At 40.5% G+C, this 16,070-nt stretch overlaps 1 protein-coding gene across 2 annotated transcripts; it reads right to left on the minus strand.

Annotated features, from left to right (window-relative positions):
* Window positions 1–10,011: 10,011 nt before the first annotated feature.
* LOC129639170 (P antigen family member 3-like) lies at window positions 10,012–15,375 on the minus strand. Of its 2 annotated transcripts, XR_008708240.1 has the most exons (6): window positions 15,243–15,375; window positions 14,261–14,340; window positions 13,654–13,786; window positions 13,124–13,249; window positions 10,260–10,336; window positions 10,012–10,124 (listed from the first exon to the last, which is right to left on the minus strand). XR_008708240.1 is itself a non-coding variant. In XM_055564119.1 (5 exons), exons 2-5 carry the CDS (start codon window positions 14,330–14,332, stop codon window positions 10,102–10,104), a joined length of 354 nt encoding a protein of 117 aa, XP_055420094.1. In that variant the 5' UTR covers window positions 14,333–14,340; window positions 15,243–15,375; the 3' UTR covers window positions 10,012–10,101. The 2 variants fall into 2 exon arrangements, 1 of the variants encoding a protein (XP_055420094.1); XM_055564119.1 differs by lacking the exon at window positions 10,260–10,336.
* Window positions 15,376–16,070: the final 695 nt, after the last annotated feature.

Below are 16,070 nucleotides of genomic sequence, written 5' to 3' on the forward strand. Positions count from 1 at the left end.
AAATGCTAAACGATCTTCTCTAGGCAGGAAACACAGAAATGGTGTATAAACTCGAACCCAAAACAATAAAGGAAATGGCAATGGGATCATACTTATCAATAATTACCTTAAATGTAAATGGGTTGAATGCCCCAACCAAAAGACAAAGACCGGCTGAATGGATACAAAAACAAGACCCTTATATATGTTGCCTACAAGAGACCCACCTCGAAACAAGGGACACATATAGACTGAAAGTGAAGGGCTGGAAAAAGATATTCCACGCAAATAGAGACCAAAAAAAGCAGGAGTAGCAATACTCATATCAGATAAAATAGACTTTAAAACAAAGGCTGTGAAAAGAGACAAAGAAGGACACTACATAATGATCAAAGGATCAATGCAAATAGAAGACATAACAATTATAAATATATATGCACCCAACATAGGAGCACCACAATATGTAAGACAAATGCTCACAAGTATGAAAGGGGAAATTAACAATAACACAATAATAGTGGGAGACTTTAATACCCCACTCACACCTATGGATAGATGATCTAAACAGAAAAGTAACAAGGAAGCACAAACTTTAAATGATACAATAGACCAGTTAGACCTAATTGATATCTATAGGACATTTCACCCCCAAACCATGAATTTCACCTTTTTCTCAAGTGCACATGGAATGTTCTCCAGGATAGATCACATCCTGGGCCATAAATCTAGTCTTGGTAAATTCAAAAAACTGAAATCATCCCAAGCATCTTTTCTGACCACAATGCAGTAAGATTAGATGTCAATTACAGGAGAAAAACTATTAGAAATTCCAACATATGGAGGCTGAACAACACGCTGCTGAATAACCAGAAGAAATAAAAAATAAGCCAAAATGTGCATAGAAACAAATGAAAATGAAAACACAACAACCCAAAACCTATGGGACACTGTAAAAGCAGTGCTAAGGGAAGGTTCATAGCAATACAGGCATACCTCAAGAAACAAGAAAAACGTCAACGAGATAACCTAACTCTACACCTAAAGCAACTAGAAAAGGAAGAAATGAAGAACCCCACCGTTAGGAGAAGGAAAGATATCTTAAAAATTAGGGCAGAAATAAATGCAAAAGAAAGAAAAGGGACCATAGCAAAAATCAACAAAGCCAAAAGATGGTTCTTTGAGAAGGTAAATAAAATTGACAAATCATTAGCCAGAATCATCAAGAAACAAAGGGAGAAAAATCAAATCAACAAAATTAGAAATGAAAATGGAGAAATCACAACAGACAACACAGAAATACAAAGGATCACAAGAGACTACTATCAGCAACTATATGCAAATAAAATGGACAACTTGGAAGAAATGGACAAATTTTTAGAAAAGTACAACTTTCCAAAACTGAACCAGGAAGACATAGAAAATCTTAACAGACCCATCACAAGCACAGAAATCAAAACTGTAACTAGAAATCTTCCAGCAAACAAAAGCCCAGGACCAGATGGCTTCACAGCTGAATTCTATCAGAAATTTAGAGAAGAGCTAACACCTATCCTACTCAAACTCTTCCAGAAAATTGCAGAGAAAGGTAAACTTCCAAACTCATTCTATGAGGCCACCATCACCCTAGTACCAAAACCTGACAAAGATGCCACACAAAAAAAAGACAACTACAGACCAATATCACTGATGAACAAAAATGCAAAAATCCTTAACAAAATTCTAGCAATCAGAATCCAACAACACATGAAAAAGATCATACACCATGACCAAGTGGGCTTTATCCCAGGGATGCAAGGATTCTTCAATATCCACAAATCAATGTAATACTCCACATTAACTATATGAAAACCAAAAACCATATGATTATCTCAATAGATGCAGAGAAAGCCTTTGGCAAAATTCAACCACCATGTATGATAAAAACCCTCCAGAAAGCAGGAATAAAAGGAACACACCTCAACATAATAAAAGCTATATATGACAAACCCACAGCAAATATTATCCTCAATGGTGAAAAATTGAAAGCATTTCCCCTAAAGTCAGGAACAAGACAAGGGTGCCCATGCTCACCACTACTATTCAACATGGTTTTGGAAGCTTTGGACACAGCAATCAGAGCAGAAAAGGAAATAAAAGGAATCCAGATTGGAAAAGAAGAAGTAAAACTCTCACTGTTTGCAGATGACATGATCCTCTACATAAAAAACCCTAAAGACTCCACCAAAAAATTACTAGAGTTAATGAATGAATATAGTAAAGGTGCAGGATATAAAATCAACACACAGAAATCCCTTGAATTCCTATACACTAACAATGAGAAAACAGAAAGAGAAATTAAGGAAACAATTCCATTCACCATTGGAATGGTGAATCCTTAATTGTTTCCTTAATTCCATTCACCAACGAAAGGAATATATCTACCTAAAGAAACAAAAGACCTATATATAGAAAACTATAAAACACTGATGAAAGAAATCAAAGAGAACACAAATAGATGGAGAAATATCCCATGTTCACGGATCAGAAGAGTCAATATAGTGAAAATGAGTATACTACCCAAAGCAATCTAGAGATTCAATGCAATCCCTATCAAGCTACCAATGGTAATTTTCACAGAACTAGAACAAATAATTTCACAATTTGTATGGAAATACAAAAAACCTCGAATAGCCAAAGCACTCTTGAGAAAGAAGAATGGAACTGGAGGAATCGACCTGCCTGACTTCAGGCTCTACTACAAAGCCACAGTCATCAAGACATGGTACTGCAACAAAGACAGAAATATAGATCAATGAAACAAAATAGAAAGCCCAGAGATAAATCCACGCACCTATGGACACCTTATCTTCGACAAAGGAGGCAAGAAAATGCAATGGAGAAAAGACAATCTCTTTAACAAGTGGTGCTAGGAAAACTGGTCAACCGCTTGTAAAAAAATGAAACTAGAACACTTTCTAACACCATACACAAAAATAAACTCAAAAAGAGTTAAAGATCTAAACGTAAAGCCAGAAACTATAAAACTGCTAGAGGAAAACATGAGAAAAACACTTTCCAACATACATCACAGCAGGATCCTCTATGACCTCCAAGAATATTGGAAATAAATGCAAAAATAAACAAATGGGACCTAATTAAAATTAAAAGATTTTGCACAGCAAAGGAAACTATAAGCTAGGTGAAAAGACAGCCTTCAGAATGGGAGAAAATAATAGCAAACAAAGCAATTGACAGAATTAATCTCAAAAATATACAAGCAACTCCTGCAGCTCAATTCCAGAAAAATAAACGACCCAATCAAAAAATGGGCCAAAGAACTAAACAGACAGTTCTCCAAAGAAGACATACAGATGGCTAACAGACACATGAAAAGATGCTCAACATCACTCATTATCAGAGAAATGCAAATCAAAACCACAATGAGGTACCATTTCATGCCAGTCAGAATGGCTGTTATCCAAAAGTTTACAAGCAATAAATGCTGGAGAGGGTGTGGAGAAAAGGTAACTCTCTTACACTGTTCGTGGGATTGCAAACTAGTGTAACCACTATGCATAACAGTGTGGAGATTCCCTAAAAAACTGGAAATAGAACTGCCATATGACCCAGCAATCTCACTGCTGGGCATACACACCAGGGAGACCAGAATTGAAAGAGCCACGTGTACTCCAATGTTCATCACAGCACTGTTTATAATAGGCAGGACATGGAAGCCACCTAGATGTCCATCAGCAGATGAATGGATAAGAAAGCTGTGGTACATATACACAGTGGAATATTACTTAGCCATTAAAAAGAATACATTTGAATAATTTCTAATGAGGTGGATTAACCTGGAGCCTATTATAGAGTGAAGTAAGCCAGAAAGGAAAACACCAATACAGTATACTACTACTACTACTAAGTCACTTCACTCATGTCCGACTCTGTGTGACCCCATAGACGGCAGCCCACCAGGCTCCCCCATCCCTGGGATTCTCCAGGCAAGAACACTGGAGTGGGTTGCCATTTCCTTCTCCAATGCATGAAAGTGAAAAGTGAAAGGGAAGTCGCTCAGTCGTGTCCTACTCTTCGCGACCCCATGGACTGCAGCCTACCAGGCTCCTTCATCCATGGGATTCTCCAGGCAAGAGTACGGGAGTGGGGTGCCATTGCCTTCTCTGATGCATATATATGGAATTTAGAAAAATGGTAATGATAACCCTGTATGCGAGAGGGCAAAAGAGACACAGATGTATGGAACAGTCTTTTGGACTCTGCTGGAAAGCACTAGGGTGGGATGCTTTGGGTGAATGGCACTGAAACATGTATATTATCATGTGTGAAATGAATCACCAGTCCAGGTTCAATGCATGATACAGGGTGCTTGGGGCTGGTGCACTGGGATGACTCAGAGGGATGGGGTGGGGAGGGAAGTGGGATGGGGTTTCAGGATAGGGAACACATGTACACCCATGTCAGATTCATGTTGATGTATGGCAAAACCAATACAATATTGTAAAGTAATTAGCCTCCAATTAAAATAAATTTATATTTAAAAAAAAAAAGGGTTTGGGAGGCATGCCAAAGCACAGGAAGTAGTTTCAGTGGGTGCAAGACAACGCTGGAGATGACCTAGCTGCCATGGTGCTCTGGAGACACTGGGAATGAGTCTGTCTGGCTCCACCTGTGTCCAGGTCTGTGCTCTTCTGCTCGTGTGTGTGTAAACTGTGGAAGGTCAAAGTGCCACCTCAAGAAACCCCGCCCTTCCCCCCGAGAATGTGTCCTGATCAGGGACCCACACCACATCCCACCCCCAGACATATGGCAGGGGTCAGATGCTCTCTTCTGTGTTCCCAGAGTTCTATAATTTAAATCCTGCCATCGCTTTTCTCACAAGCATGTGGCAGTCATCTGCTTGCAGGGGACAGTCCCCATCATCCCTAACCAATCCAGCCACAGTCGGAGGAGACATAGCGTCTGGTCCCTGCTTAGAACTACTTCCTCAATGAATGAAGGACCGGGACTCAAGGTAAATTCTCAGTCAATAAAGCGTAGCTCTTCGTGGACCAGTTACTTTTGTGTTAATAACGACACAGGAGAATGGAGTAAGCAGGACATCTGTGGAATCAGATTCTCTTCCCTTTGGGGGTGGGGATTGGAGTGCATGTTTCATATGACCCCTAATTCTGGAAACTCCTGATCAAAGAGGCTGCAAGGTTCATTACACACGTGTGGGTCACTCTGTTGCCCCATCAGCCACAATTGTAGCCTCACAGTGGAACTGGGGTCAAGATCCTGAGAGCACCGGTCAGGTCACTGAACATTTTCCAAGGATCAAGTGGCAATGTAGGCCCCACAACTGTGTCTCGACGATGGACTGTTGAATCTACTCAGTCTGCTAGTGGAGTCTCTGACACTGTGCCCGGAGCACAGGCGTCTATGGAGCTGGGGACACAAGCACAGGTAGGAAAGGCTTGTTGAGTCCAGGGGAGGCCGTCAGCCTCACTCAGAGATGCCCCTCGTGAATCCTCCTCACTCCTTGCTTGCCCCACCTCAGCTGTCTCTGCTCTTTCCCCCTGTCCTGCCTCTGCCTCCCTCACAGGCCTGGCAGAGGCATGTCCATAAGCACCTATGACCCGTGCTTGTCCCTGTTGGTTCGCCAACAGAGCAGACGCTTACCCAGTTCCGCGGTATCTAGTCCCCGCTTTCTGTTCAACTCTCACTCCCTGCTCCCAGCTGCCCTGGCCTCCTGGCAGTATCTGCCAGCATTTATCCCCACTGTTCCCTCTTCTGCAATACCCTGACTCAAGATGTCTGCTGTGCTCTTTTCCCCCTTCAAATCTTTGTTAAAATATCAGCTCCTCAATGAAGCCCACCCTGGTTGCTCTGTTCAGTACTGTGACTTGCAGCTTTCCCCCTTGCTGCCCACAGTACAGTCCCTTACAGGACTTACATGTGACTGATCACAGCACCACCCCCTTCTAACACACTGTAGAATGTCCTGGGTTGTTACGATGTAGGGTGCCTCCTACCCCTACCCCTTCCCCTTTGGGGAGAGAAAGTCCAGCACAGGGATTTCTGTGGGCTGGCGACTTGTATCCACCACGGAGAGCCAAGAAAAGCCTCGATGCATATGTGCTGCCTGAAGCAATGTGCCTGCCTCCCTGCTGCCCCTGTGAGACCCCTGGGGGTCCTGTTCTTCTCGTCCTTGGGGCAGGCCCTTGCTCCATGCAGGGAGAGGGCCTCAAGTTGTGGCTGCCTCAGTTTCAGCCACACCTCCAGCCCAGCAGCTCCATGACATGGGACTCAGGAGTCACCTGGCTTCACTGCAAACTGTAAACGCCTGTCTTTAAAGGAATGTAGGTATTTTCAATGTTTAGACTTAACTTTGGGCCTCAAGTGTTTTGGCACCCACATTGAGTACAAATTGCTGCAGCTTCTGAAACACAAGTTCACAATTTTCGATGAATTTGGTTGTGCCAATGTGAAACAATATAAAACAAACTGGAGTGTGAAGTCAAGTGGGCCTTAGGAAGCATTACTAGGAACAAAGCTAGTGGAGTTGATGGAATCCCTGCTATTTCAAGTGCTAAAAGATGATGCTGTTAAAGTCCTGAACTCAATATGCAAGGAAATTTGGAAAACTCCGCAGTGGCCACAGGACTGGAAAAGGTCAGTTTTCATTCCAATCCCAAAGAAGGACGATGCCAAGGAATGTTCAAACTACTGCACAACAGCACACATTTCAGACGCTAGCAAGGTCATCAAAATCCATCAATCTAGGATTCAACAGTATGTGAACGGAGAAGTACCAGATGGACAACGTGGATTTAGAAAAGGCAGAGGAACCAGAGATGCAATTGCCAACATCCGTTGGATCATAGAAAAAGCAAGGGAATTCTGGAGAAACATCTGCTTCACTGACTATGCTAAAGCCATTCACTGTGTGGATCACAACAAACTGGAAAATTCTTCAAGAGATGGGACTACCAGAACACGTTACCTGCTTCCTGAGAAAGCTGTATGCAGGTCAAGAAGCATCAGCTAGAACTGGACATGGAGCAACAGACTGATTCAAACTTCAGAAAAGAGTACTTCAAGGCTGTAGATTGTCATCCTGCTTATTTAACTTATATGCAGAGTACATCATGCAAAATGCTGGCCTGGATGAAACTCAATCTTGAATCAAGGTTGCTTTTAGAAATAGTAATAACCTCAGATACACAGAGGACACCACCTGCCTCCTTATCCAGCTGGAGGTGACACAAAGTTGTTACTCATCCACCAATGGTTTCAGTTGAACATAGGATGGTTTCCCTAGCCCCAGCTGAGAGTACAGCTGTGGACTACAGAGCTGCTCAGTGCCATAGGGCACAACTGCGGGCTCCTTCCTGGCAGAGACTCACCACCTGTAGTGCCTGTTACTGAGGCCTTCCAATTCAGTGTCAAACTGTGGGACTAGGGACAAGGCAACTGACACCAGGGTCATATTGCTTCTGCACTGTCTGTAAGTTAGAATCTGAATCCATTCAGGTTCATTGTCTCCTTACTGGACAAGCCCGTAGAAGGTGAAAAGCCAAACTAACAACTGCAGTGGTCCCCTGTGGCCCTGTAGCGCCTGCGCTGTGACTTAGGGACTGGCTGCCTGACTACGTGACAGTCTGGTGTTGAGTTGTGTGATGTTGCGTGACCAGAATACTGGCTTATTTTCTTTGTCATCACACACAGCAAGGAGCACAGTTTTCACTACATATTATGACTTAGGGTAGCTTTGTCAATCTTCATTAACAAACCAGCCTTAGAATGGATGCCATGTCTGATACCAGCTATTGAATCTGCTATTGAGTCAATATATTTATTTAAACAAAATATGTTTCTGAAGTCCAATTCATTTTAAAAGTTAACCTTATAGTCTACTTGAAATTGAAAATCTGTATCACCTGTGAGAAAATTGTAATTGTAAAGGTAAATGTTTAAATGAAAAATTGGAGTAGAATAAGCCAAAACCATTTGCAATGTAATGCCTACTTCACATGTTATCTTTTTTATTCTTCGTAACAAATATTTAGTGTAAACTTGTAATTTCCATTTTAGAAATGGGGAAACAGATCCAAAGGATGTAAATACCTTTCTCACCTTCACTCAGTATGTGTCAGAGCCAGTACTGATACTCTTCGTTATGTCACCTGCTGTGCTTAGTCGCTCAGTCGTGTCTGCCTCTTTGCGACCCCATGGACTGCAGTCCGTCAGCCACCTCTATCCATGGGGATTCTTCAGGCAAGAATACTGGAGTGGGTTGCTGTGGCCTCCTCCAGGGGATCTTCCCAACACAGGGATCAAATCCAGGTCTCCAGCACTGCAGGCGGATTCTTTACCGTCTGAGCCACCAGGGAAGCCCAGTTATGTCACGTCATAGCCAATAAGGAGACAGAGCAGATAAGACTCAAGTCATTTTGTCTCACGTAGTTCCCCTTATTCCTTTCCCTTTTCTTCTAGCTAGGATCTAATCTTGTCAGGCAGCTCCATGACCTAGGGGCTTTTTCACATACTTTTTGGTAAGATGGGATACTCTTAAGTCTCATAGTAGATTTGAACCTCCCATTTCAATCCTTTTGGACCTGGATTTTCATACCTCTGTAAGGGCACAACAGCTGCTATTTATAATCCCCTGTTATTCGCTAAGCAGATTGAAGTTTGAATAGGTCCTTTGTTGCAGAAATATATTTTTTTTGGTGCATGAGGATGCAGATGGGGGCTCAGAGATGTAAGGGTTTCATTATTATGTTAATAATAAGGATATAAGGGAGGGATCAGACAGCTGGAGGACTTCCCTGTAGCTCAAACGGTAAAGAATCTGCAGGAGACCAGGGTTCGATCCCTGGGCTGGGAGGATCCTCTGGAGAAGGGAATGGCAATCCACTCCAGTATTCTTGCCTGGAGAATTCCATGGACAGAGAAGCCTGGTAGGCTACAGTTCGTGGGGTCGCAAAGAGTCGGACACAACTAAGTGATTCACACATACACACACACACACACACACTCACAGACAACTGGAGGGCTTCTGAGATCTGCTGACTATCAAGCCAACGGAGGACGTCATGGAGAAGAAAAGATGTTTGTGGCTGCTCTGTCCCTGCACCGAAAAAACCTTGGAAGGCAAGTCAGAAATGTGTGAAAGATATGCTGTGCCATTTGCCATGGAATTTGACAGCACTTCTTTTCCTGTCTCCCTACAACCTTTAACAATGGCTTTGGCATTCCATTTCTCTATAGGACAATACAAATATATTAAGTTTTTAAAAATGTTTCTCTGTCAATGATTTCATCAGGGACACCGTATGAGATTTGGGTGGCACATTTTGTAAACCCATTTATTCAAGAGAAGACCAAAGGCTTTTAAGAATTTTTTATGTGTGGGTATATATATATATGTATATGCATTAACATGTAGGTTACACCTAAAGAATATGTTATGACCCAATTTTTTTAACCCTAGAAGTGCAAGGGTGGTTTACATGTATAAGGTTACCAATGCAATTCACCACATTAATAGAAAAATGGAGGGAAAACAATTCTATCATCATCACAATTAATGCAATATAAGTGTTTGATGAAAATTAATCGATATTCAAGACAGCAAACTAGGAATAGAATGGAACTTACTCTGATAAAGTATATCTACAAAAAAGCAACGTAAACAGGTTGAAATGGAGAAGATTTTTCATTTCCTATTGGGAAAAATGCTGATTATCACCTGCTTTAGTCAAGACTATTCTGGCCAGGTTTGTTCAATGCTGCAAAATGAGGAAAGGCTTAAGGTTTAAGCCAGTAGAAACTGTTGATATTCAAATATAATAGTATATTTTGAAAAGCAAAAATAATCTACATCTAAATTTGTGGAATTAGTATGCATATTTAGAGGAATTGTTGGACAGAAAATCTATATATAGACATTCTCTCTCTACATACATCCTCAACTAGACAATAAAAATCACAAACCATCAATTTTCAATAACATTAAATACCCAGGGATAAATTTAACAAAAAATGTGCAAGTAGAAAACGAAACTTTATTGACAGAACTTTAACAGTCAAATACACAACATAAGAACAGCATAGATGGTTTCAGTTTATCTTCTTTCAAGCAAATGGCTGCCCGTCACCTATAATATAAACATTAAAAAAGTTACTTAGCAGAACTTTATTTCGATGACAGGAGAGGTATACAAAGTTCACTGCAGTTGTAGTTTTATGAAATGGACTAAAACAGGAACACTAAGGGCGACCCTTTGGCTTACCTTCAGTTAATCCTCTATAGAGACTTGATAGACTTTTCAGGCACATTACCAGTATTTTTAAAAACACACTACTCTTCCTAGTTATACAAGAAAAGAAGGACACTGAGTTCAGAACAAATGAAATCAATGGAACCTATCAGAAGGTAGTTTTCAGTAGAAGGCAAAACTGTGTACACATTCAGTAAAATATCTAACAACAAAAAGCACCCTAAGGAGAACAAAATACACAAAAACTGAAACAAAAAATCCCAAAAAAGTATCATTTAAATGCATTGGTTTGAAATAATATTCCAAATATAGGATAGCTAAACAGTTGTTATCTCTGTTACTGCTTAAGTGAAGTAAATAAAAAGGCCAGTATTACATTTGTTTCTTGTCTACTGTGGAAAACTGTAGACATTTTCATTTGTTCTACTTTATCCCTGATATGGTGTTTTTAAGTCAGTTAAACATTTGTCCCCCTTTTTACTTGTGGCCCTCAGGTAATTCTAAACGTTTCTTTTCTCCCTCTAAAGCATTCCAGTTGGTATAATAAATTATATGGTGACACTAATTTTAAGTCATTACTATCACTGGCGACATGGTGACATCAAAATGTGAAGCAGAAATAGGTCTGTTTCTCACAGCCACACACACACACACACAAAAAAAAAAACAAACAAACAAAGAAAGAAAAAAAGGAGAGAAGAAAAGTGAGAGCAAGAGGGAGTATGAGAGAGAGAGAAAAGCAAGTAGGAAGAGAGAAAGAAAATCTGGAAAAGCAAATTTTTTGTTTGTTTCTAAATGATAATGGCTATTGAGAGAAAACTCTGACCAATTTCAAAAGTTCATCCATGGTATTTGTGATGTTTAGTTATTTAGTTACTGTGGGGTATGTTAAATAATATTTGTTTTTCTACCCTACCAGTCATTTCATCAATATGCTGAAAATATTTGAGTTCCACATTATACTGTTTTAATTCTGTAATATACTGTTAGTGTCTTGTTCATATTTCTAATTATGTGTACTTGGGCTTTGTCCATTTGCTTCACAATTATGTAAACTGAGAGGAATGGACTGGCAGTTTGGGGTTGGCAGATACAAACTATTACATTCAGAATGGATAAACAACAAGGTCCTACTATATAGCACAGGGAACTAAAGTCCAATCTCCTGTGATAAATCACAATGGAAAAGAATATTAAAAAATGTGTGTATATATATATACATTAAAAATTATGTAAACTAGCACATTGTCTTTATTTATTAGTTGAGTTTATTTTCCTCTTCCTAACACTTCATACCTGTCTTTTAATAAGTATCTTTCTCTTTTTCCCTTAGGTTTATTCTTTTGCTCTATTTCTTACCTTTATGTGGGATGTAGGATTTTATTTATGTACCTTGTAATTTATGTATTTTTCTTTTTAAATACCACACATATTTAGGGCTAAGATTTTTCTATGAGAACATTTTAATCATGTTCTGTAGTTACTTGAAAGTCATCTGAAAGTTGTACTTTCATCTAATTGTTCAAAAGGAAGGGAAAAAAAATGTAAAGTGAAAATATTTAGAAGGCTAATACACTGTAAATTCTTCCCTAACTATGAAGTTCTTTCTTTAAAATCAGAAGCATGCAATTTATTGTCAGCAAGTTGGAAAACACGTATGTGAAAGACACTAAGTTGATTACGTGGGAAGAACTAGAGTTCCAATATTTGGCCTTCAAAACTTTTTAAACTCATGTATCAAAGAGGAAAATAACATACTTGATACGGTTAGAGATGATTATATCATGAGGCTCAGATTTTTATTTCTGTAAGAGTGAGAGTGGGGTATATTGCAAAACCTTCATAATATTGTAAAGTAATGATCCTCCGATTAAAATAAGCAACCTCCCCCCCCCTCAAAAAAAAGACCAAACCTGGGGGCAGGTAGCTTAGCATATGTATCTTACTCACACCTGCCTTGAATATCACTGACTAAATGCACTCTCTCAACTTGACCAGCCACAGAAACAGGAAACTAGACTATCTTTTGCCATTTTATTATTCAGTCATTTCATGCTTCCCTGGGGAAAGGATTTAAAATGCAACTATTTTTTAAAGAGCTAGAGAATTCAGAATTTGAGAGAATTTAACATACATCAAGCAGAATGTTGGCTCATTTTCTTTTTTTAAACACTTAATTAATTGATTTTAATTGGAGGCTAATTACAATAGTCTGGTCGTTTTTGCCATACACTGACATGAATCAGCCACAGGTGTACATGTGTCCCCCATCAGAAAATGAAATCTCAATCCCCCTGTTAGAATTTGACTCAAGGTGATATTTTATGATAAATACATCATACAAAACAGAGTATTCTTGTATGCATTCCATCAAAGAGAATCAGAGAATGCAAAAATTAGCATTGAAAAATCAGCATCTTCGTGTATCTGTTCTGAATTCACAACTTACATGAGTAGAGTTTAGAAGTTAAGGGATTTCACAGAATCACACACATTATGCTAAAGCTGGTACTAGAACCTACTTGGATGCCTAAGCATATTTCATATAAACTGATATTTATTACAAATGCATTCTATATTTGCTACAAGCAGAAATTATAAAAGAACCTGAAAATTATTAGCTGTTGCTTAAAGTACTTATACTCAAGAGAAGAAAATGGTTTCCTATTTTCAATTCGATATGGCTTTGATCCTGTCTGCTTCTTTATTTGAAAGTCTGTAAGTCAGGCACTCAGGCATCTGGGGTCTGAACTATCTTTCAAAGAATATGTGAACTCTATTATTAAAATAATAGTAATGTTCCCTCTATATTAGTAAAGATATAATATTCTGAAAAACAGAAACCACATAAATTACTTTCTGAATGGATGACATACCTGCTTCTGGCATTTCAACAGGCTCTGTATTTGATGCAAACTCCTCCCTGACATCAGGACCATCTCCATCTTCACCCCCAGTCTTTGCCTCAGCCAATTGCTGGAGATCAGCTTCCAGGCCAGAATCTTTAAAAAAATGCATCAATTCAGCTGTAAAGCATACAATATAAACAAAAGAATGATGATATTCATTCCCTCGGTGTTATGAATTAAAAGCCTTAGGTTAGTATGCTAAAAATGTGATGAATAAAAACCTCAGGAGCATTATTCTGGGAATGTTTTGCTGGAGAAAAAGGAAAGCAGAATTTTCCGAATGTTATTACCATTTTCCTTTTCCAGGGTTGTCCTCAGACACCTTAGTTGCCCCCTTCTCTTTGTCTTGAAAACAAGGGAAAATTTGAGCGACCACACTAACCTGCCAACTATACTCTGCTCAGTTTTTTAGGAACTGTCTGAAGTCCTTTTCTAATGTTTCCTTTCCTCTTTCCTACTGGTTATGTCTTAAGGCATGAGGCACAGATACACTTTACCTTCAAAGGGATCCTTCTCCTCTTCTTCATCACGATTCACTGGATCCTCTCCTTCCTCCCTTCTAGGTGTGATATCCTGAATCTCAGCTGGTGGTTCCTCTTGTTGAGGTTGCTCAACACTGGGCTGCTGGTCCTAGTAGAGAGTGCATGCAAATAAAAACTTTTGTTGTTAACACATCTAATAGCATAAATATACATAATATATACATATATCTGATCATAAGTAAACCTAACAACGTTTTCTCAACACAGTTCTATGTACTTACTTTTAATAAAGTTACTCTTCCCAAAGAGAAGAGTTAGCTCCCATAAGAGTTGCCCAGAAAGACTTTGGAAGTTATTTAAATCTATGTTGGGATGGAAGTATGCAGCCTGTTGTTAATAAGCAGGAGGAGGGAGTCACTGGGCACATTTCCAGGGAATTTAATGGTATAATCATCCAGGCAACGCCAGACTATAATATATCTGGATCAATGATCCTTCCTAAGACAAAGTGTCACCCTTTATCAGCATGGAAGACCTTTATCACCGCATCTGTACTACTTAACATCATTTTCTCAAAAATAAACTTGTGCTAATAGAAAACATCAAATGGCAAGGTACTCACAACCACAGGTTCATCCTGCTGGGAGGAATCTTGATCTATAGGTCCCAATGTTGATGCCACTTGCCCACTCATATTTCTCCCTGAAAGCAGAATATGGTGATTTAGAAAATGTATTTAAGAGTACAGCTACATTTGATCACTTTTATGACCTTACGTTGACTTATTTTTTTTTAATGTGAAAATACTTTCAAAAGAAAACTGGTTAAGTATGAGTGTACATGCATTTCAAATACACCAAATACAGTCGCTTGCAAAGCCATTTGTCTTTGCGAAGCTGGCAGAGAAATCACCTTAAGGTACACAAGAAGGCTGAATTTTTCGGAGGACGTTTGATTTCACAACAGAATTCTCCATCATGAAGATCTTTAGTGAAATACTGCTACGAATTCAAAAGCTCAGGACTACTGCTCATGTCACACTCCTATTCACCAGACCTATTTTCCCCAACTCCCTTAGAATTCAGTTGGAACACGAAGAAAGGCTCAGTCTTTACAGCCTGACTATGGCGATTTTCTCAGTGTCTGGGGCTGAGGTGAGGCTGCATACAGAGCATCCGGTCCACTTCTCTCTCGGCACCTTACCACAAAACCCGCGATACAGTCACAACCCCACTGCGGTCCGGTTTCTAGGCCTTTCCTTAGATCGCCCACCCCGCCCCTGCCCAGGTCCCACTGCTGGCCCCAGATTCTGTGCTCTGTAGTCAGTTCCAGGGCCCCAGTGAACCAGATATCTCAAATAGCACCCCCACGTCTTCCCCCACCATCATCCTACCCCCTGCCCTCCTCTGCCCACTGCCCTTCCTCTCCGGCCACCAAGGCAAGAACTATGGCGTCGCAACACTTGTGAGGAGAAAGATGACTACCTTGAGGGCCTTCCTCCTCAAAGGCCCTAGATCGCACTGCCCGACCCACACGAAACTTGCTTGCTCCCCCTCACACGCACACACACTTAAACTCCAGACAGGACAGATCTGTTAACCTACCTCGTGAGTCTCAAGTAGTGAGAAAGAACCGGGACTGAATAAACAGACCCGTCTCAGGCCCAACGCTCCTCACAGAACGCTCAGGAAGGCGTATGCGCACCAAGGCGCATGCGCAGCAACGGATGCGCACGCACACACTGCGCATGCTCACTGAGTTGGGCGTGTGCGGCGCAGGTTGCCGGAGAAGGCAATGGCACCCCACTCTTGCCTGGAAAATCCCATGGATGGAGGAGTCTGGTGGGCTACACAGTCCATGCGGTTGCTAAGAGTCGGACACGACTGAGCAACTTCACTTTCATTTTTCACTCTCATTCATTGGAGAAGGAAATGGCAACCCACTCCAGTGTTCTTGCCTGGAGCATCCCAGGGACGGGGGAGCCTGGTGGGCTGCCGTCTATGGGGTAGCACAGAGTCGGACACGACTGAAATGATTTAGCAGCAGCAGTGCAGGTTGCGGTTTTCCCACCATTGAGGTGGAGTCCTGGAACCGCAGGGTCTCTGGAGGATGAGAAAGGGGCTTGAAGACTATATTTTTTTCCTTCCAGTGCAGTCTTTCTTATGCATCCACAATCTGTGGTGATAGGTAATCCCAGGTTACCCTTAGTGGAGAATGTGTCTCAGAAAGACAGTCATGACAGGAATAGATATTATGTTTTTTCATTCTTTTTTCTTTATTCTGCCCTTCAGCAGTTATTTCCACCATTCTGTTTTACAACTCACTTATTTGTTCTCCTGCTTCAGTGAGTCTCATATTGATTTCTTCTAGTGTATTTTTCATTTCAGTTATTGTGTTTTCAATTTTGTTCCTTATTTCTTCTAAATCTTTGT

This window comes from Bubalus kerabau, chromosome X, assembly GCF_029407905.1.
Source record: "Bubalus kerabau isolate K-KA32 ecotype Philippines breed swamp buffalo chromosome X, PCC_UOA_SB_1v2, whole genome shotgun sequence".
Taxonomy (NCBI): domain Eukaryota; kingdom Metazoa; phylum Chordata; class Mammalia; order Artiodactyla; family Bovidae; genus Bubalus; species Bubalus kerabau.